The 19,400-nt window shown below is 52.1% G+C and overlaps 7 protein-coding genes across 7 annotated transcripts; 3 read left to right on the forward strand and 4 right to left on the reverse strand.

Moving 5' to 3' along the window:
• Positions 1–462: 462 nt before the first annotated feature.
• On the forward strand, positions 463–2,677 carry PHACADRAFT_171223 (uncharacterized protein; the record flags this gene model as incomplete). Its single annotated transcript, XM_007393269.1, has 11 exons — positions 463–477; positions 529–612; positions 665–756; positions 805–1,151; positions 1,201–1,228; positions 1,283–1,522; positions 1,575–1,869; positions 1,922–1,966; positions 2,021–2,099; positions 2,159–2,296; positions 2,352–2,677. 11 exons carry the CDS (start codon positions 463–465, stop codon positions 2,516–2,518), a joined length of 1,530 nt encoding a protein of 509 aa, XP_007393331.1. The 3' UTR covers positions 2,519–2,677.
• An 87-nt stretch (positions 2,678–2,764) lies between these two features.
• PHACADRAFT_251949 (uncharacterized protein) lies at positions 2,765–5,026 on the reverse strand. The gene is made up of 5 exons (XM_007393270.1): positions 4,794–5,026; positions 4,416–4,733; positions 4,170–4,362; positions 3,084–4,109; positions 2,765–3,026 (listed from the first exon to the last, which is right to left on the reverse strand). The coding sequence occupies exons 1-5, from the start codon at positions 4,948–4,950 to the stop codon at positions 2,900–2,902; spliced, it is 1,821 nt and encodes a 606-aa protein (XP_007393332.1). The 5' UTR covers positions 4,951–5,026; the 3' UTR covers positions 2,765–2,899.
• Positions 5,027–5,196: 170 nt separating this feature from the next.
• On the reverse strand, positions 5,197–6,569 carry PHACADRAFT_251952 (uncharacterized protein). The gene is made up of 5 exons (XM_007393271.1): positions 6,223–6,569; positions 6,069–6,168; positions 5,893–6,015; positions 5,653–5,843; positions 5,197–5,596 (listed from the first exon to the last, which is right to left on the reverse strand). Exons 1-5 carry the CDS (start codon positions 6,558–6,560, stop codon positions 5,431–5,433), a joined length of 918 nt encoding a protein of 305 aa, XP_007393333.1. The 5' UTR covers positions 6,561–6,569; the 3' UTR covers positions 5,197–5,430.
• Positions 6,570–7,739: 1,170 nt separating this feature from the next.
• PHACADRAFT_251953 (uncharacterized protein) lies at positions 7,740–8,126 on the forward strand (the record flags this gene model as incomplete). Its single annotated transcript, XM_007393272.1, has 1 exon — positions 7,740–8,126. The coding sequence occupies exon 1, from the start codon at positions 7,795–7,797 to the stop codon at positions 8,122–8,124; it is 330 nt and encodes a 109-aa protein (XP_007393334.1). The 5' UTR covers positions 7,740–7,794.
• Positions 8,127–8,627: 501 nt separating this feature from the next.
• Positions 8,628–11,021, forward strand: PHACADRAFT_58738 (uncharacterized protein; the record flags this gene model as incomplete). Its single annotated transcript, XM_007393273.1, has 16 exons — positions 8,628–8,755; positions 8,808–8,835; positions 8,888–8,944; positions 9,006–9,120; positions 9,185–9,319; positions 9,372–9,524; positions 9,578–9,621; positions 9,671–9,889; positions 9,947–9,966; positions 10,021–10,231; positions 10,283–10,347; positions 10,414–10,468; positions 10,522–10,608; positions 10,664–10,681; positions 10,736–10,859; positions 10,909–11,021. Coding segments are annotated over 16 exons (1,572 nt in total), but the record flags the coding sequence as incomplete, so codon positions are not given.
• A 141-nt stretch (positions 11,022–11,162) lies between these two features.
• PHACADRAFT_193129 (uncharacterized protein) lies at positions 11,163–14,385 on the reverse strand (the record flags this gene model as incomplete). Its single annotated transcript, XM_007393274.1, has 14 exons — positions 11,163–11,235; positions 11,287–11,544; positions 11,601–11,776; positions 11,830–11,910; positions 11,962–12,176; positions 12,229–12,337; positions 12,392–12,692; positions 12,745–12,872; positions 12,925–13,127; positions 13,179–13,273; positions 13,326–13,704; positions 13,753–14,008; positions 14,069–14,184; positions 14,235–14,385. The coding sequence occupies 14 exons, from the start codon at positions 14,383–14,385 to the stop codon at positions 11,163–11,165; spliced, it is 2,541 nt and encodes an 846-aa protein (XP_007393336.1).
• Positions 14,386–14,546: 161 nt separating this feature from the next.
• On the reverse strand, positions 14,547–16,517 carry PHACADRAFT_206848 (uncharacterized protein). Its single transcript, XM_007393275.1, has 6 exons — positions 16,306–16,517; positions 16,085–16,253; positions 15,612–16,027; positions 15,436–15,562; positions 14,839–15,387; positions 14,547–14,784 (listed from the first exon to the last, which is right to left on the reverse strand). The coding sequence occupies exons 1-6, from the start codon at positions 16,434–16,436 to the stop codon at positions 14,713–14,715; spliced, it is 1,464 nt and encodes a 487-aa protein (XP_007393337.1). The 5' UTR covers positions 16,437–16,517; the 3' UTR covers positions 14,547–14,712.
• Positions 16,518–19,400: the final 2,883 nt, after the last annotated feature.

Below are 19,400 nucleotides of genomic sequence, written 5' to 3' on the forward strand. Positions count from 1 at the left end.
TACGGCGGAAGTCGACGGACCGCCCCCGGATCCGCCATGACAATCAAATCCAGATTGCAGCAAGAATCTGATGGCTCCGAATACCGGTCTTGTATACATCCACATCTGGGTTCCAAGCGGCACCGTTGTTCTCCATGATCTCAAATTCGCAGATGCAGAGATCATGTCTCAATGTGCTATTTCACCCAATGGTCCTCATTGGCGTCGCGCTCGATGGAAGAACATGTGCGATGAGAAACTTGTCCTTGGCGTCTTGATATGAGAGTTCATGGAGCAGCCCGCTGCCTCGCATCACGGCCATTCACTCTCATGCTCATTACAGCATCACATGCTCTGTTCCAGGGCCCAATTCAATCCACTCCATCACACACACGCACGTCGATATGCATTAATGTAGAGAAGTCTCGCGCATATAAGGCAATGGCGACGCAGTTGGCTCGCTGGTGGCCCTTGGCGCGCATTATGTTATCGCCGAAGGTATGTCGCTTCTGAACCTCGTACAAGGTGTAAGCTGAACTAAGGCTCCAGGTTTACACCTGGCTGTGTGGTTTCTTCGCCGCACTAGGCTCAGTTACGTTTGGCTATGACCTTGGTATCATCGCTTCTGTCCTTGTAAGTCCAACTTAGACCTGGGAATTAAGTGACTCTGAACAGTTTCCCGCAGCCTTCGGAAGACTTCAATCGCGTTACGGGAAACCCAGATGCAACCAAGCAGGGCCTCATAGTCGGTTGCCTCCTCTTGGGAGCCTTCGCCTCGTGAGCGCTGTGCTGCCACACCTAAAAGCCCTTTCTGACCCCTGTCAGCAATATCTACATCGGCTCGCTCGCAGACCGGGTCGGCAGACGCGCCGCTATAGTTGCGGGTTGCATCATCTTCCTGCTCGGTGGAGGCATTCAGACCGGCGCGCAGAGTATCAGACACATGTATGGCGGACGATTTCTCGCAGGGATGGGTATCGGCATGCTTGCGATGCTTGCACCCTTGTACCAGTCTGAGATTGCGCACCCGAGTATAAGAGGACGGCTGACTACGCTGCAGCAGTTCATGCTTGGTATCGGGACGTTGATTGCGTCCTTTATTGGATACGGTTGCTTTCACGGGCTAACGGGGCAGGCGCAGTGGAGGGTTCAACTTGGCATCCAACTATTGCGTACGTGATATTCGAATCTTCGCTGGTCTACATCTCACTTCCGTGTCAGCTGCAATTCCCCTCGCTTTCTTTATTCTGTAGGCACAATTCACTCGGCATCTTCGATATCGTCATTGATAGGGATCGCGTAGTCTACTTCCTGAATCGCCAAGGTATCTTGCGATGAAAGGCAAAAGTAAAGAAGCCCTGGAAGTTCTCGCGCGACTACATTCTCATGGTGACATCGACGATCCATTCGTCGTGGCAGAACATCGAGAGATTCTGGAACAGGTTAGGATCGAGCAAGAAGAGACTCGAAGCGCATGGGTGCAGCTCTTTACAGACAAAAGCAACCTGCGTCGCCTTCTGCTCGGCGTTTCCTTGCAATTCAGGTGCGCGTCTCATCGACTACGATATGAATTAGATTCTGAGGCCTGCGTACAGTGTTCAGATGACAGGTGTTAGTGTCATCCAGTATTACTCTCCACAAATCTTTGCGTCTATAGGTATAGACACCTCCACGACGCTGGGACTGCAATCGGGAAACTCCGTCATCGCGCTCATAGGAGAAGCCCTATGCATTTGGTTCATCGACCGCCTTGGACGCCGCGGGCCGCTCGTATGGGCAAATGCAATCTCAGGTTTTACCTTCGTTATTGGGACCATCTTGATTAAGCTCTTCCCCGCCGGATCTAACAACACGAATGCCAGCCGGGCATTTGTAGCGATGACATGGCTAGTAAGTATCGTTTGGCTTTTGCAGACTGATTGATGCTGACTGCAAACGGTAGTTTAATCTGGTGTTCTCTTCCGGTATCGGTCCGCTGAGCTGGGCTGTAAGTACTTACGCCCAAGAAATTTACTTTTTATCGTTAATTATTAGATCTCAGATCCCTGTTGAGATGTTCAACACTGCTACACGAGCCAAGGCAACCGCAATAACATCATCTGCGGCCTGGATATCAAATTGTGCGTGATTCTGCCTGGATCAGCTGTTCGAGAAACATGAGTGACATTCGGAATTCCAGTCATGATAGCCCAAGTCACCCCTCCGGCATTTGCGAGCATTGGCTGGAAGTTCTACCTTGTGTTCGCTATTTGCGGCTTTACGAATGCGCTGTTCTTCTGGGCGTTCCTGCCTGAGACGCGTGGCATCCCTCTCGAAGGTGCGTCTCGCCGTGCACTTCTCTATGCACTGAGATAGATATGAACTGCCGACAGAGTTGGACGATTACTTCAACCGTGTGCCTCTGTTTGTTCCGGGCTCGCACTTCGAATTGAAGGCCCCAGATGCACGTGAAGAAGAGCTTCGACGCGGCCGCGTCATCGTTGGCGGACATGAAGACGATATTGGAATTGACGAAGAACTCAAAGAAGACAAGGTGTAATGTGGCGTGAACACACGCGCTGCTGCGTGGAGTAGCTCTCTTACCGCCTGTGTCTCTCCGTGGTATACACTATATATTGAATTCATGCATGGTATTGAACCCCTGTCGATCGTAGAGCCACTCGAGGTGCGTGGCAATCGATCTAATTCGAGGGTATCGTCAGCCCACCGCCTGCTGTGAGTGGAAGTAGCTAAAATCGAATCAAAATAGCACGCAAAGTGCATGTGTCGTTCATATTATGGAACAGTTCGAGCGACGCCACTGTAGCTTTCAGACGGAGCGTTCACATTGGCTTCGTCGTAGCCACCCAGATAGTTCCGGTCATTACAGACATAAATTAGTAACATAGTGCATTAGAGACCCCAAGTCTCAAGAATAGTGTCATGTGCTGAAGCGTCGCGCTTCTGCTCTGATCTCCTGCAGTACGGCAGATGCATCCACGGTCACCCACTGGCTTTGGCCATTCCGCAAGCCCATCACAGGGGGCAGAGATGCGCCGCTGAATTTCCTGTATGAGACATCAGCAGTCAGAGACAGTGCTCATATCCGCAAAAAGGCCGCTTACCTTGCTTCCCACCACGCCATGTAGCGCATCCCAAGCGTGCGTGCCGAAAATTCGCGGTCTTTTAGGAACGTACCCGAGGGGTAGAACTCCATAAGCAGCGGCGCTGGAGTTCCAGCCTGGCTCGTCGCGCCCGATGCGTGCATGAACAGGCTGTCTGCGAGGTTGGGGCCAAATGCGCCAAGCATAATGTCCGAGCGTGTGATCGCCCTCATCCTCTCGTCCCAGTTCTCCTTTGTGCCATTCGCACGCACGATGTGGAGCTCAGAGATGACACCCTCGCGTTGCAGCTTCTGGAGGCCGTCGACCAGCTCTGGGTGGTCCTCGGTCCGGATGTGCGCGCCCGCCTCGTACGGCTCCTCCTGCATCGACACAAACGTCACTACGGGCTTTTCCTTCTGTTCCGGCTCCGTTGGGAGACCCAAGTACGACAGGAGCGCAGCGCGTACGGGCGCCCACCAGTCTTCGGGAACGTCGAAGCCGACGAAGGGCGCGGCCCATGCAGGCAGGCCATCTTCGGCTCCCTGGCGCTTCCGCAGCTCATCACTGGCGCCAGCGCGAGATGGGGCAGGTGCCCACTTCGAGGTCCAGTCGGCGCTGTTGCGCTCGGCCGCACCGCGGTCTGCAATGACGACGCGCTCAAGAACATACGGGAGTTGCATATCGGCGAAGTCCTGCCAGTCTTCCGAGTACATGACTTCGATCGTGGGGAACGCGGCCTTGAGGAGCATGGGGTGAAGTCCGTTGTAGGACCTTGCCCTGGGTAGCGGATGAGCATTGTCGACTGGGACGTGGGGACCGGCGAACGTGGGTATACGCGGGAACCAGAGGCGAACTGGAGGTGGAACGCTCCCGCTTCCGAGATCGCTATTTGTACTATCTGGGGAGATGACACGGAGTCCTGACGAGGAGATAGTCGTTGATTGATGCGAGGTAGCAAGATAGCTGTGTGTGCGGAATAGAGAGAAAAGCGTATACGGGTCCTGTGCGTTCGCAGGCTCAGTTGACAGCCATGTTACGTGCTTGATGCTGAACGTATAATCATCTCATGAGCGAAAAGTACGAGTCATGCGAAGGAGAAGGACGTACTGTCCGCCAAATGGCCCAAGAATCACAGTAGCCTCCTCGGGCGTAAGGATACGCCAATCTTGTAGACGTGGAGGATGGCCTGGGTTCAGTCCTGAAGAGGCGATGGCGCCGAGCCTCGGTAGCGACAGAGGATCCTCCGTCACAAGGAAGAATGTGCCATTCAATATAAACACATTGTCTAGAATCGTGTAGCCTGGAGATACAGCATGAATATTGCTTTGAGACGCGAACTACATGGTCACTAACCTGGTACATGTGCAATAGCGGTTGTCTTCGGGATGTCCTTCTCCCATCGTGTGAACTGCTCATTGACAGTCGTGCCCTTGGTCGTCCCGACTCCTGGGTCCTCCCTGGTCGCACTCCGACCTGCCTTTTTGTGGCCCACGTTGTATATTGTCTTCTGGGACGTGCCCGCGCCCACTAGTCCAACTTCACCGCGTTCCACACCAGCAATCTGCCCCTCTTCCCAAGTCCACTCTCCAGCGATCAGGTTCTCCAGATCGTCTCGCCATGCTGTCGGCCTTCGGCCGTCTCGCTCAAAGCCTGGGTCTGAGATCACGGCACCTGCATGGAAGATCACAAGCTCAGCACATACAAAGTCCTACCGATGACAAAAGACCATACTGAGGTATCTGGAGTTGGCCAGCTTGGCTGGGCTCACGCCCGCCATCCGAAGCGACGTCTCCAGGTTATACGACAGCACAAACACTGTCAGAGAGAATATTAACAGTGTAACCTCTCGTCGCGTAGGCGGCGACGCCCAATTGCGTGGGCCGGGCATTGCTACAGACACAGGTGAAGTATCTTCCTAATGTGCGGGGGCCCGTAGAAGTCGCTGCTAGTGTTATGAGCTTTGACCCTGTGCCAGGGAGGAAGTACGGAAGCAACCAAGTGATAGCGAACCCCCAGTGAGAATGACGAGCAGGAAACAGGTTGCAGTTACAGTAACGTCACCCAGCTGATGAGCGTGTAAAGTACTGGGCGTCGCGATCACTCTGCAGGAACTCGGCCAAGTCCGAAATAAGTGCAAGTAGTCGTTAACGTTATTGACTGCCGTAGCTACACGACTTGGCTCGAGGACATGGGCAGCGAGTAGAAGTATGTGGAGGGTATATTTACAGAGGTCTTAGGGAGCCAGCAAACGATGTCATTCAGCGTCACGTGAGAACACAGCAGGGAAATGAGTAAAGCGAGGTCATCATTCAATCCGAAGATACCTAGTAGACGGAGATAGCGCAAGAGGTGTACGCGTGTTCTCTCTTTACTTTGGCAGCCGCTTCAACAGGACACCAGCGCACGTCCGGAGCGACTCGATTTCCCCTGGCTGGGGATCCCCACAGGCTGCCCAGCGGATACGACACGCCGTGTCGACGAGGTATACGTATACAATGTGCTTGTTGTGAAGCCCCAGGTCTTCGCGAATATAGCTGAAACAGTTCTGATGGTGAATACCAAAGCCTTTCTAAAGGAAAGAAACACTGACTCCATGTTTTGACTAGTAATGAGGTAACGACCCCACTGATCCTTGGGTATTGACTTTTTGATCCCTGATGCAAATAGCGAGACAAGCATAGATTTGAGCAGGTTTTCCTGTAGGTTCAGCTGGACGAGCTGGTAATGGCTGTGATCCTTAAACGCGGTATACGTAGGCTCAGTGAACATTTTTGCTTGCAACTAAGTCGAGAGTTAATAAACGATATGAACTAGCAATTCGGCACCGCACTTCCGAGATTTTAGACGAAAGCACTGTGATGACGGACACCTTGCCAATACAGAGGTCCGTCGTATGCGCCTTGTTGCTCCCGCTTAGCGTCGTGCCGGCAATGTCTGGGAAATAGAGAGATTTCTAGAGCTGGTAAGACTCAATATCACAGACGCACACAGAGCACAAAAGCGTACTTCTTCACGAATGAGAACTGGAGGTGCAATCCATGTCTTCCCGCCGTGTCGTCGCGTCGCAGCCAGGTCTGAGAAGTAGCCCTTTGTTGCCTCTTTGACACTTGAGGCTTCCCATTAGCCACCCTCGACATGTGTGGAAGCTGAAAACACGCACAGAGCTTCCCTATGCGCCTGCCTTACATCCTGGTTCATCATCTCTTCTCGCCAGGACATACGCTCAGCAGTAGGCCGCTCCCTCACTCCCAACGGACGAGTAAGGAAAGGAAGTCCTCCACTGGCTTCGCTCTTGCTACCGTCGGCCTCCACAGATTCCTTGGTCTTTCCTTTAGTTTGAGCTGTCGGTACTGGCTCCGAGCTCCTGCTGATAGCAGTAAAGGCTATGGTCCGAGAGGTGGCTGGAACATATCTGAGGACGTGACAAGGCTTGAGAGTACGTGCGGGCACAGTCCAGTGGCGAATAAGTGAGATAGACCACGAAGAGGCGGCGCACATGATCAGTTGAGGACGAGAGGCGGGATACGGCCCAAAAGCGGAAATGCGTCGGGCACTGCGGTGATCGGCTCTTTCCGATACGAGGCTTCCGCACACTCGCTGTTGGCCGGCCGACGAACACCTCGCTAGCTTGTTGTCATGAAGGAACCTGAAGGAGCGAATACCTGGGCGCACGTTCGTGGAGTGCAGCGGAAAAGCAGGAGGTAGTGCGCATACCTCATCTGCGTTCAGAAGTACGCCAAATGAACCAATGCAATTCCTGCACATCCCTTACTACGGAAGCGATGGTCTCAAACCCTCGACATCAGCCTGCAGGCAGCTCCTGTGCTCGAAGATCCGCAGGCCAGGACTAGCCAGAACTCTGGTCGACGCCAGCGGCAACAGCTGCCTATCGATTTTCTCTATGAACACACCTCTGACGTAGATCTTGCCTCTGACATCGTGCGAACGTTTGATTGCAAGTGCCCAGCAGTGCTCCCCATAATTTTCAGTAAAAAAGTCGAAACGTTGGGGCCGGGTAGTTCACGAGGGAAATAAGCATGCGGCGACTAGGGATCACTTACGCCATCTCGCTCTTCTCGGCGACCTGACATCGTCAGCCTCTCTGGGCACTCGCTTGCTCTTTCTATTAACGACGTTCACGACTCGCCATGAAGTTTGCAAGGTAGGTGCTCGAGCTGTAGTCTCAGAGGGCCTGATATCTTAGCAACACAACAACCGGTCCTAGATATCTCGAGGAAACGCAGGTACTAAGCTCATCTGCGACCCCTCCATTGAGAACAAGAGGATTCTCATGCTCTCTTTGCGTTAGATTCCAGAGTGGAAAAGGGCCTACATGTGCGTGCCTCTTTTGCAGGTCACAGAACGATTGGTGACGTGGACAGCGTGAAGTGACTACCGTGGACTCAAGAAGCGCATCAACGCAATTCGTTTGACACAAGAGTCAACCGCCAATGGTTCAACTCCACTCATGCAGCCTGCTTCGCCAGCACTTGACCCGCATGAAGTGCACACTCGGCCGAAGCATGGCGGGGACAACGAACCGCTTACGCTGTCACCCGTAGATTCTCTCATAGAGGTCAAAGTGGCGGAGCATGATAGCTCAGGTCAAGACAAAGAGGCTGAGCATGCTGGAAGCAGTGAACCTGCGATAGAGGTGCGCGATGTTCATCTGACTTATTGCACGCTGACCTCGAGTCAGGAGCATTCACATGAGGTAATCAAGAGCGCTGTGATGCGTCGACCTGCAGCCCAGCCTTCGGATGCCCGTAATCAGACTACCCCGACAGAGCAATCCCGGCCTAACAACAGTGATCTTCTTTGGACCGCAACTTTGAATATGGGATTCTTTCCTCGGCTCGGGCGTCGTGGGACAGCAAAAGGGCACTGGGATCCCTCTCGACGCGCTTCGGTGCAATGGGACCTTACTGAAAGCATCCCTTTAAAAGATTTGCTGCCTATGTTGGGTTTTGTGCACAGGGCTTTTTTCGAGAAGCTCGATCGAGAACTGGAAAAGGTGGACTCTTTCTACCTCGAGAAAGAGAAGGATATGCGGGCGAAGTGAGCAAGGTCTACTCGCTGCCGGAGCTCTACATCTCACACTGGCCGTTGCAGGACCTCTGCGCTCAAAGCTCAGCTCAAAGAACTTCAAGATCACAGACGACTTTTTCACGCAAGTATAGCCGATGTCTTTATCATTTCTTGACCTAATACGCGCTTCAGGAGCTGCACGACACCGATCATTCCTGGCTTCCTCCTGTTATTCGACGCAAAGCATTACCTGCAGTGAATAGGGCTAATCCAATAGCTACGGCTCGCAAGAGGAAAGCCTTCAAAGTAGATACAGGTTCAGTCAGTCCTCCCTCCCGACCCCGCTCGGTTCTCAAGGAGAACAAGATACTTGAAGAGGATATCGAGACATCGACCGATCAGCGGCCGCGTGTTGGCAACCAGACGAGCGATCAGGCAACCGTACAAGCTGGCTCATCTGGGAGCGGCGGCAGTGGCGGCGAAGACACTCGTCCCAAGGGTTGGAAGCGGGTGAAGTATAACTTGGAGAAACACAATATCGCGAAAACGCATCAAGCCGATTCGTCTGAGACCCCACCAGAGCTGCCTAAGCAGATGAAGCACGACCCAGATGAATACCTGCACGCAAAGAAACAACTCAAGAAGGCCATACTCGAGTGTTATCGGTGCGCTATGACTTCTATAATCTCACACAAGTGCTGATTATAGTGCATCCAGAGGGTTGGAGGTCCTGGAGAACTACCGCGTCTGTCCATCACTTTCCGTTGAAGTGTATTTTACACTAATATCTGTTACAGGCATTGAACTTAATAGGCTTCCGGAAAGCCTTAAAAAAGTTTGAGAAATATACCAAGGTACAATCGTCCATCTGAGTACCATTGACAATGATCTAGTTTATTGACTGCTCTCCTACAGATCCCAGCGCAACAAGCATACTTCACTGAGAAGATTGAACCGAGCGCATTCTCTTCTGGAGTAACCATGCAGGGCATGATTCGTGAGATGGAGGAGCTTTACGCCGCTCGATTTAGTACGCTCTCAAAAGTCTACTGCATACTGTCGCGAATCACTGACATGCATTACCATCGCTGTAGCCAAAGGAGACAACAAAGTTGCTAAGACGCGCCTGCGTGGATTCATGCAACATAAGACACACCATTTCAGTACTTTCCGGACTGGTCTCATGCTTGGCTTAGCCTTGCCAGCGTTAGTTGACGGGCTGTACCTCAGTAGGATTCAAGGCCCGTCATACCCATATCACCGTGGCTAACATGATGGCAGGTTTCAGACATGATACCCGTCAAGCCGTTCCCGGATACGATGGCCTTTTATTTGTATACTCAATCCTACTAATTCCCGTCCTATTCTCTCTCCTCCTTGGGCTGAATGTCCTCGTTTGGTCCAAATCCCGTATCAACTACGTCTTCATCTTCGGTACGTGGGTACGTTAGAGTGCGAGCTGCTGAGATCTCATCCCTCGCTCGCAGAGCTCGATTTAAAGACGAAACTCGATCATCGAGAATATTTCGAGGTATGTGTCAGCAGGGTGCCGGCGTCCCAAAGTTTGATTTTCGCGACAGGTCCCTGCACTTATGTTATCAACACTCTGCTACGCTTTCTGGCTCTCCTTCGCTCGTATCGGGTCGTCGCATTTCTCGCCGACATTGTGGCCTCTCATTTGGCTCATCCTCGCCGTGGTGATCCTTCTGGATCCCCTACCGTTCTATTCCAGACACTCCCGATTCTGGGTGCTCAAAGAGCTATATCGCTTGTTGACTTCGGGAGCGCATCGTGTCGAGGTCAGTGTTTGTGTGCAGTTGACGAACCGGGGCGCAATTCTGACCGTGTGAACACAGTTTGCGGACTTCTGGACAGGGTAAGCACCGCCAAACCCCTTGAGCTGTCAGTTTTGCGACTAACATTCTTCCAGAGACCAATTCTGCAGCCTCGTCTTTACTCTGTCGAATCTTTATTTCGTTGGCTGCGCATATGCCGGCGGGTTCGATGAACACTGGGCTCGATGCTTGGGGACCGAGGAGTGGGGCATACCGTTCGTCCTCGCATCGCTACCATTTCTTGCGCGTCTCGCGCAAAGCATCAGGCGTTGGGTCGACTCGAAGTTGAACACTCACTTAATTAACGTATGTGTTGTCTTGGCTTAGTTTCGTGATGTGTCTGAGTTCGTTCTACAGGGAGGTAAATACGCGGCCGGCATCATATACTATCTCGTATATTTTAATTGGAGGCATAATGGTTGGTGTTGGCACTTTCCTACCTTCGAGGATCTACTGAAGATGTCTCTAGGCGGGGCCCGCGGATACAGTTTTGTGCTGTGGTGCATCTTCGGCACCGTTTATGCTCTGTACGCTTCCGCCTGGGTGCGCATCGCCTGCCTTCCAGCTCGGAGACCGTGCTTATCCTGTCCGTTTAGGATCTATTGATGGATTGGTCCGTGCTACGCCCTCGGGCGCGCCACCCGTACTTGCGGGACGAGCTGCTGTATACCAACTATATACCAGTGAGTCGTGCATGATCATCTCTGACGGTACTTCACATTGATCATGCCTCACTAGCTTTACTATATCGCCATGGTAAGCACTTGTTGTAGCAAGCTCTTCTCGTTGCTGACAGTGTCCAACTACAAGGTTACTAATGTCCTAATTCGCTTTATTTGGGTGTTCTACATCCCCGTGCGAGGGCCAAGTGTTGTGCTTCGGACGTTCATCGCTGGCATGCTGGAGATGTTCCGACGCTTGCAGTGGAACTTCTGTAAGCGTCCTCTATATCCTCTTTCGCAGTACTCTTGACACGCATGCAGACCGTCTAGAGAACGAACATATCGGTAATATGGATCAATACCGCGTCACACGAGAGGTGCCGTTACCATACAGCGTCGACGAGATTCACGAAGACGACGAAGACGAAGAAGATCGCAGGAGTATCTCAAGCTGGCGCAGCAAGCGCAGAGCCGCGAAGTCGCGGACACCTCAAAGCGACACGCAGACCTTAAGCCCACCTACGAACAGTGGATAAATTGTCTGTTGTAATAACGTCCATTTAATGCATTAGCTGTCACTTCATGCCTGCAGCGAGCTGATCCAACTCTCGTTGTATGAGTGAATTTGGGCATGTCCGACGAAGTTCACTGTGAGAAGATATGAGGCAAGGTCATACATGCAGACGAAAAATTGCGTACTCAAGTTTGGCTTTATCTCCTCTGTCCTTGGCTTCCTTACCAGCCAACCGCCAGTCGCCGCATAGAACGTACAAATCGACACGCTTGTTAGAATCACAGCGAGCCACATATGGAATAGCCTCCCGGGTATGGCCTTTCTCGACCAAATGACGCACGAAGGCCTCGTAACCAATTGGACTCCGCCTCGAGCGCGCGAAACCGTCCAAGCCCTCGAAATCGTGGATCTCTGTCAGCGCATGCAGTTTGATGTACCAGAACCTGCGTTTTGGTGTGTTAGTTGTGCAAGATATTGGCTCAGCAGCGCGTTCACTTACCGCTTGTCGGGAACCTTGAAGTCAGACTTGGTCTTGTCCGCTCGCTTACCCATACCGTTAACGAGGCATGTGCGGATGGTCTCGTTCACGCTCAGACCAAAGAAGACGATTCTACCGTCAGCCTCCTTTTCTAATTGTTGCTGGAATGTAAGTAGGCGGACGGTTTCGTCCGTCATCTGGAATGAGGTTAATGTCCATATTCACGTTTTTTGAACTAGTGACAACGCACCTTGGCCTCGAAGCTCCGCTCCTTGTCTTCTGAGAAGAACTTCTGCGCCGCTTTAACAGCATTGATTTTGGCCACCGGATCCTGGACGGTCGAACATTAGATACGGGACCCCTCGGTCCAGGTAGAACGCACCGTCATCGTTACCGCTTCGCTAAGCGAAAGTACAGCGCTGTCTACACGCCGATCGTCCGAGTAATAAAAGTCGCGCAGCATCTCGCGATCCTGAGCCTTTGCATACACTTGCAGCAGCTTGCTTGCGAGGGCGAGACTTGGGCCGCCTTCCTCAATGAGACGAAAGAAGTCCCCGAGAGGTAGCCGTCTCTGCAGGTGAAGCAGCACATGATAGACTAGAACGTTGTTAGCAAAACAGCAACGAGAACAGACACGAAGTGAGCGAACCCAAATCGGTATCACCACTTTCCACTGCTTTCGTTAGTGCTAACCGATCTTCCTTCATATTTAGCAGTAAAGGAACCTGATCTGAAGGCTTCGGTTCATGATCCAAAAGCTGGATCTTATATATTCAGCGGCGCTAATCGAGTTATCGCAAAGTCAAACGAACCTTAGTTGCCAGTTCCGTCCGGCCCACCTCCCATGCCTTCTGCGCAATTTCTGCGTAGCTGACCCCGGAAGCACCAAGTGCCTCAAACTTCTCCACGATAGATTTGCAAACGTGATCATCGTCGAGACCCGCGTCTTTGCTGGCGGAAGTAGGCTTAGATCGCAAGATCTTGGCGCACGCCCAGTGCTTGAGGACAGCCGAAGGTTGTAGTGAGAGGAATGATGATATCCGTAGTGCGAATAAATGCAGATTTCGTGAGGTTAGCCTAGCAATGAGCTGAGAGGGAGATAGTTGGGTATATCTGGAGCACAAGCGTGAATTGTATGTAGAGTTAGTTTGATGTTGAAACTCACTGGGTATATGTAACAGGTATTCCGATCTCGTAGTGACGTACAGCATTCAAGACTTTCAGCGCATTGCCCATGTTGACAAAATCGGTGGCATCATACACGTCTAAGAATGCTTTGCCGAATTTGGCTGCCTATATTGGAAGGCCTTAGAGTCTCATTTAGCGTATATGACGACATGCTTACATTCAACAAACGTCTTTGCCAATAAGGCTCCCATTCCCCACCTGCTGCGTCGATACATCCGTCTACCGCAGCTCCAAGCTCAGGGCGTATACTTCGTATGCTCTCATCTGCTTTGGGCGATCTTTTTGTGAAAAGCTCCCATGCATCGTAGAGGATCGCTGAGGGAGCCGTTGATCCCGGCCGGAATACCTCTACAGAAGAGACTGAAAGTGTATGAGCAAATTTACGCATTCAATGCAAACAATGACGTTTACCAGGCACTTTCTGAACGAACTCGCACGCTTCTGGCCCAATTATTCGTACTCCGTCAGACTCTGTGATCGCGAATGTTGGTCCGCTGTAGAAGTACCTACAACAACAAGTTAGCCGCATATACACGCTCTCGTCATATGACGACTGACTGTAAAGTGTCTCCAAATGGACCGGCAAGCAAAGCCATGTGGTCCCAGGTCACAAGAACGGCATCGTTTCCACACCAAACCACCTGTCTAACCTCTCCTGCAGAGGCAGCGACAGCAGAGGTGTCAAGGTCAGCCAAGCTGCGTTGAAAGTCTGTTGAGACGACCCAAAGCGTCCCGTTGAAGGTCAGCAAGGCGAGGGACTTCCCGTTCGGCGAAGGTGCAAGGTGAGAAAACGGCCCTCGCGACAGTCTCTGGTCTGTTGCCTCTAGATTATCGACGCTATACACCGTTGAGTCGACCGACAGCAGGACTTCGACATGGCGAGATATAGTCTGGTCTGGCGGGATCACGGCCCAGGCATGAGGCGGTTGTGCGAGACCTGAGCGGCTATCAACAAATGTTCTGTCATGCACTGTTGAACACACACCAGGGCTTGCGAGCGTAAGTGGCTTCGCACCATCCCATCCTTTGACCTCCAGCAAGGATAACGACCCTGTCAGGGCGACCAGTCCACTCTCATGTACTCGCGCGTCAACAATACCCACTTCGGAAGCGTCGCTTCCAAGAGAATATTGCTGATAGTCGCCTTGTAGGTCGTATAGTCTGTAGATCCCTTCCTCGTTCAGGACAACAAGCCGTTCATCTCCAGTCCATCCAAAGCGTATGATTTTCCCCTGGTCCCACTAGATATTCAAACAAGAGCATATCAGTACGCGAGAAAGGCTGCAATACCGAGATATAACCACACTGAAAAGTAACAATCCTTCGCCTGCTGGAGAATAGACTTGAATCTGCGCCTTGGCGAACGCAGTGGTTCCGGTACCGAGTGCGACCAGTTTCGACGTGTCCCTCATCAAGGCTGGGATACCATTCATCCGCCGCATAGACAATAAATAGCAAGGCACGTACCCAGAGGACCTCCATACCGACATCCAGCTATGATGAAGTCACCCAGGTTGGGTAGCTTCCCCGGAATCGAGTACACCTGCTGTCTCCGGTAGAAGACCTGCCCATCTTGCATGGCTTCCCATGTCGAAGTCGGATGTTCGTCGACACTCATAATCGCATAACAATACCCAGAAGAGAGACCTGAAGGCGAGGATACTAAAAGGTGAGGTGTGAGGGTAAACCGCGCGTGCCCACGCACGCGCCCATGATTCCGGGGCCTGATACAGCGCCAGGACCCTTGGGACCCCCTACCGTCATAGCGTATAAACACTTCATTTTAAACGCGCGCTACAAGAGTATATATAATTCGCCATCTCGCAATTCGCACACAACAAAGGGTATAGGGATATGTGTGCAATGGGATAAGGTCCTTAAATAAAGAATAAATAAATTAGGCGTAGGCTGAACGAACAGGCTGCGGAAGTGGCCGAAAGAACGGTCAGAAGATACGGACGGGAACACGGACGCGCAGCTCGTCCTGACCGAGGACAACAGAAACCTCAACGAAATACTGGGCAAGAGCCTCATCAGCGAAGATGCAAGACAACATGTATCCGTGACTTACTTTCACAGTCAAGCTCGCCCACTCGATGGAGGGCAGCATAGATTTGTCGAGCCTGAGCTTTCCCTTATACAGTCCATCGGGTAGCGCTGCGTTCTCTTCAATGGACGGATGGTGCCGGTGAGAGGCCATGCGGTTGCGAGGGCGCTTAGGAAACCCGATGCAAACATCGGTGTGTAGAGATCGCATGTCCGAGATGCCATGTGGTATTGGGGGCAAGGGTTTGTCCTGAGGAACAGGCTTCTGGGGAGACCTCAGAGAGCCCGATGGGGTTGAAGGGGAGCTTTTGACGATACGACGCCGGAGAAGCGATTTTTTGGGAGTAATTCGTGCGTCTGAGTCCTCGCTTGACACGGAGCTCGCGGAAATGGTTGGGCTGTAGAGTGGGGAGGGTCCTGACAGGACTGTGATTTGACGAAGGAGCGAAACGGCGATAGTAGCATCTGCAGCGATTTCTCGCGCAAGGGCCGAAGACCGGGGCCTCGTAGTAAACACAACGAAGAAAGGCACATAACCCGATCTGGGCAGCGTAGGTGGATCTGGTAGAGTTACCTATGGTAGTGTGAGCTAAGCAGAGGAGATATCATTACTTTAACCTACCGCGCATTTGAAAGGTATGGGTCTGTCGGAACGGAGAGGTATTTCGAGCCACGAGTCGGGCTCGAGATACAGGCCATCCAAAGACTGAAAGTCAGTGTCTGGTTGGTATATAACCGGAGCTTCGAGCCTATGATGAACTGAATGAACCGTACTTCGCATTCTATCGTCCGACGTACCGTGCCGTCTCCTTGTCATCGTGGTCTTCCCAAGTCGCGACAATCTTGTACTCAACCTCCGCTCTTTCCACAGCGCTTCGTCCTCTGATGCCAGCGATACCAAGCGAAACATTGCAGCATGTAGGAGGTAATTCTTCACCTGGACGTCCTGGTCGCGGTATATCGAATGCGAAAGGAAAGTGTGGGCGGGCGGATCCAGCAGTGTTTGGAGAGCTTTCCGTCTTTCGCAGGCGCACGGAATTGGTGAAGGCATCCCGTAGTGATGATGCAGAGCGAGGGCTTCCGCTCTCGCCCGTACTAAAAGTGATGGTTGACGAGAAGAACAGGTGTCTGTACTTATCAGAGTTTCTCGCGTCAGCCATCCGTTCTGAAGGTTTCATGGCCCCCGGTGACAAGTAGATGAACGCGCCCTCAAACTGGAAGCAAGTCAGGGCTCAACAGCACAATATGCTGACCGAGACGATATGACTCACTGTGACTGACAGTTTTCCCGGGGTTGAAGATTGCTGCGGATCAAGCAGAACGGCTCCCTCAACCCTGTCATGGTCTCCAAAAACAGGCAGTATCTTGGACGGCTCGTACGTATTCTTGTGACTGGACCTTATAGTGGGGCTATGTATCTGTATTTCCAGCTGGTGTGCCCTTGTTTTGGTAATCTTAGCCGGCGCATGCGATGACGGAGCAGAAGTCATACCGGACCACCGAGGTGTGGAAGTGACTGAACCCGTCATGCTTTGGAAACGGCACGCTGTGGCTAGACGATGCGCCTGCTCGCGCATCGTCAGTGTCTACGTGTAGATGAGGGCGACGTTGTGGGAGCAGCATCAAGCGACGCTTGGAGCTGGGAAGTTCGACGTTCGAGCTCACTCCGTGACGAACCGAGCACGCTGCGACACTTTGCTCCGCGCAGATCGCGACGGCTTATAAGCCAATCGTCGCTCGCCTCAGGTTGAGCCAGCCCCGGTTGCATCTGATGGCAGAAGATCTCTGGGAGATCGCCTTGGACGAAGCTCATTGGTTGATGATCTGCACTCAACATTATCTCTATGGCACCTTCTTCAGTAGATGGATCTACAGAGTGCCAGTGCGCATTTGCTGCCAGGTCCAGTCTGTCAGGCCGTCAAGGGTGGGTACCTAAGACAACTAAATTGTCGAACCCTGCATCAGGCTCTGCTTCAGCATCTCAAAGATCCCTCTTTGGCATTTCGTTTGTTGCAGCTCGGAGAAGGTCGAAAGTTCTCTTGCAATGTCTTCTGCAATGCAGTCGTGGAAGAGGATTCAACGCAACTAGACTAGTACTTAGCCAGGATTTTTCATTCTAGACCAACACCAACTCTCAAGAGCTTGTAAGCTCAGGCTATTGCACACCGTGAGTGCCAGAAGCTGAATTAATTGCTATCGGTTAAGTGTTCTAAGTACACGTCTCGAGGCGAATAGGGTGGTCACGACAGAGCTGTAAAGAGACTCGGGCCTGCAGAAAACACGTGGGAGGAATGCTTCTTCAGAATACCCATGGGGATGAATGGCTCGTCATGAATTCAATTAATACGCTCACCTTTGATCCACCGTCCCGTCAATTTCTATTGCGCGGGAGGCATGGCTCGGTACCGAAGGCCATGTGAGCTGAGGAGACTACCTTTGACGAAAGCCGAATGCGAGCGACCAGGGTATATGGAACCTCGTGGTTGCTCAACTCCAAAATAATGAGGACAGATATTTCAGGAGTAAATTTGTCAGTGAGGTACTTCACCCCGCGGAAGAGACGAATGGACGGCACCCATGATGGGATCACGGAATCAAGCTTACTCACGGAAACGAATAAGTCGGAGAGAAGGTGGATGGTGGTGGGACAAGAACGTCCAGAGGAATGTCAACTGGCGACTGAGTAAGCTGAGGTGGAGGTCGGAAACCTTGGACGGACGGTGACGCGAGAGCGATGCAACCACAAGGAGATACCGGTCGATATCCGTGACGCAAAAGGTGTAGGCATTGATCCGTCAGAAAGACAGGATCATTCCAAGAAGGCAGGAGGTGCCGCCGGCCACATTGATACTAGCTTTAGGGTTGAGTTAGATAGATGGCCACGCGTAACGATCTCCATTTGCACGTAAGAGCGAATAACACCGAGCAGGGGTAAATGCCCTAACTTAGGCTTTTCTAGCCTGATCATATGCACATCTGACAATTGGGCAAAGGGTTAATAAAATCAATGTCAGCGTCCCTTATTGTCTGAGTGTCAAAGACTTGGAGGACGGAGACCGGCTACAAGCAATTCATGTCGTTGCCGACAGTCCATGTGAAGATATGCGAAGGTCATAGGACCAGACTGGGCGACATCGCCTCACCCGCTCCTATGGAACGATACAAGCTCATGCTCCATACCAGGAGCAGTGGAGCCACAAAGGAATAGCTCCAATGGGCAGAAAAATAGGCTCGAGTCACTCACCGGGCCCCAGAATGAAGCATTGCACACTGGAACAGCGCAGCCGCGACAATCGCGCGCCACTCTCATGCAGGCCCTAGCCGAGTCTAGACACAGTGGCTTCGCAGGAGTTTGGTAGCCATGTGTTACATGCTGCCGTATTCAGCTTCGGGCCGTGCCTTGTTCAATCAAGATCAGTGTCACGCTCCACCATGGCCAATGCAAACGTACCTTCACTGCGTTCCACTTTATCCAAGTAGGACCTGATATCGACCGTCGGAGTAAGGTAACGCTGCTCATGACCACCCTCGGACAGGAACAGCTGTTCACCCGACGGTCCTTACGGGCAGTAGAGACCCGCTATTGGCTCTCGTACAGCGTTCCAGCGTTCAGTCGCATAGATACTGCAGGGTTCATAGCAATAGAATCCGCGAGCTTTGTACAGTGAAGCAGGGATGATCTGGGCATAACCGATTTGTGTTTTATTTCACAGAAGTCTAGGGGCGACCAAGTTCAGTCTCGTCCCACGAAAGTCTAGCAATATCGTCTCCTGCGCACAAGACGACTGGCGAAGATGCAGCTGCAATACCACGCGGCATGCTCGGCACATAGAAGAAACAGTCTAGCTATTCTGGACAATATACGGCGTGACGAACCCGAACTTGAGCGTCGTGAACAGCTCGTTTGTTTCGAGACTTCGTGGTTTCCCGAAGGTCGTTCTTGAATCCGAAGCAGACGGCAACGACCAGCATACGCCACTGGCTCGCCGTCTAGGACCTGATTTTAAGCTCTATTAGGTTAGATGCAGTTGGAATGGGTTCTTAGTGGTTGCTTACTGAAGGAGGGCAGTAGCATAGCAATATGCGAAGTTTTTGAGCTGCTGAATCCCATGCTGCCAGTCGTACTATGTTTTTGTTGCGAGGGCTCGCATGACACTCCGCACGCTCTTCAAGCGATGGAATATGTTGAGCCCCGACGGCAAAATTAGCGCAATAAAACGAGTTCGATAGCAACGTGAAAGAGCGGGTCTGTGCCACTGTGGCGTCTCAACATTCTCTCAAGCGCCGACGCTTGCCCTAAAGTCCCTCAATGACGAGCCCTGGAACATGCATGACCATCGTCTGCAAACTGTCCACGGTATCGACAGGTAAGTCCAAGCATTGTTGCTCAAGGCTATAAGGCATAGTATCTTGTGCACGCAGTGTCTAGTCACTACCCGGTTTAACACCGGAATAATTATCCAAGCCCGTCCTGGGAAAGCCCACGACGCTGGACTTGGCTTCCGGGTGCCCTCAGCCCACTATTGCCTGCAGAAAAATCTAGAACCGTATTTCCCTTATCTAATCCCGACAGAGCTCACTCTAAGC

This window comes from Phanerochaete carnosa, assembly GCF_000300595.1.
Source record: "Phanerochaete carnosa HHB-10118-sp unplaced genomic scaffold PHACAscaffold_3, whole genome shotgun sequence".
Classification (NCBI taxonomy): domain Eukaryota; kingdom Fungi; phylum Basidiomycota; class Agaricomycetes; order Polyporales; family Phanerochaetaceae; genus Phanerochaete; species Phanerochaete carnosa.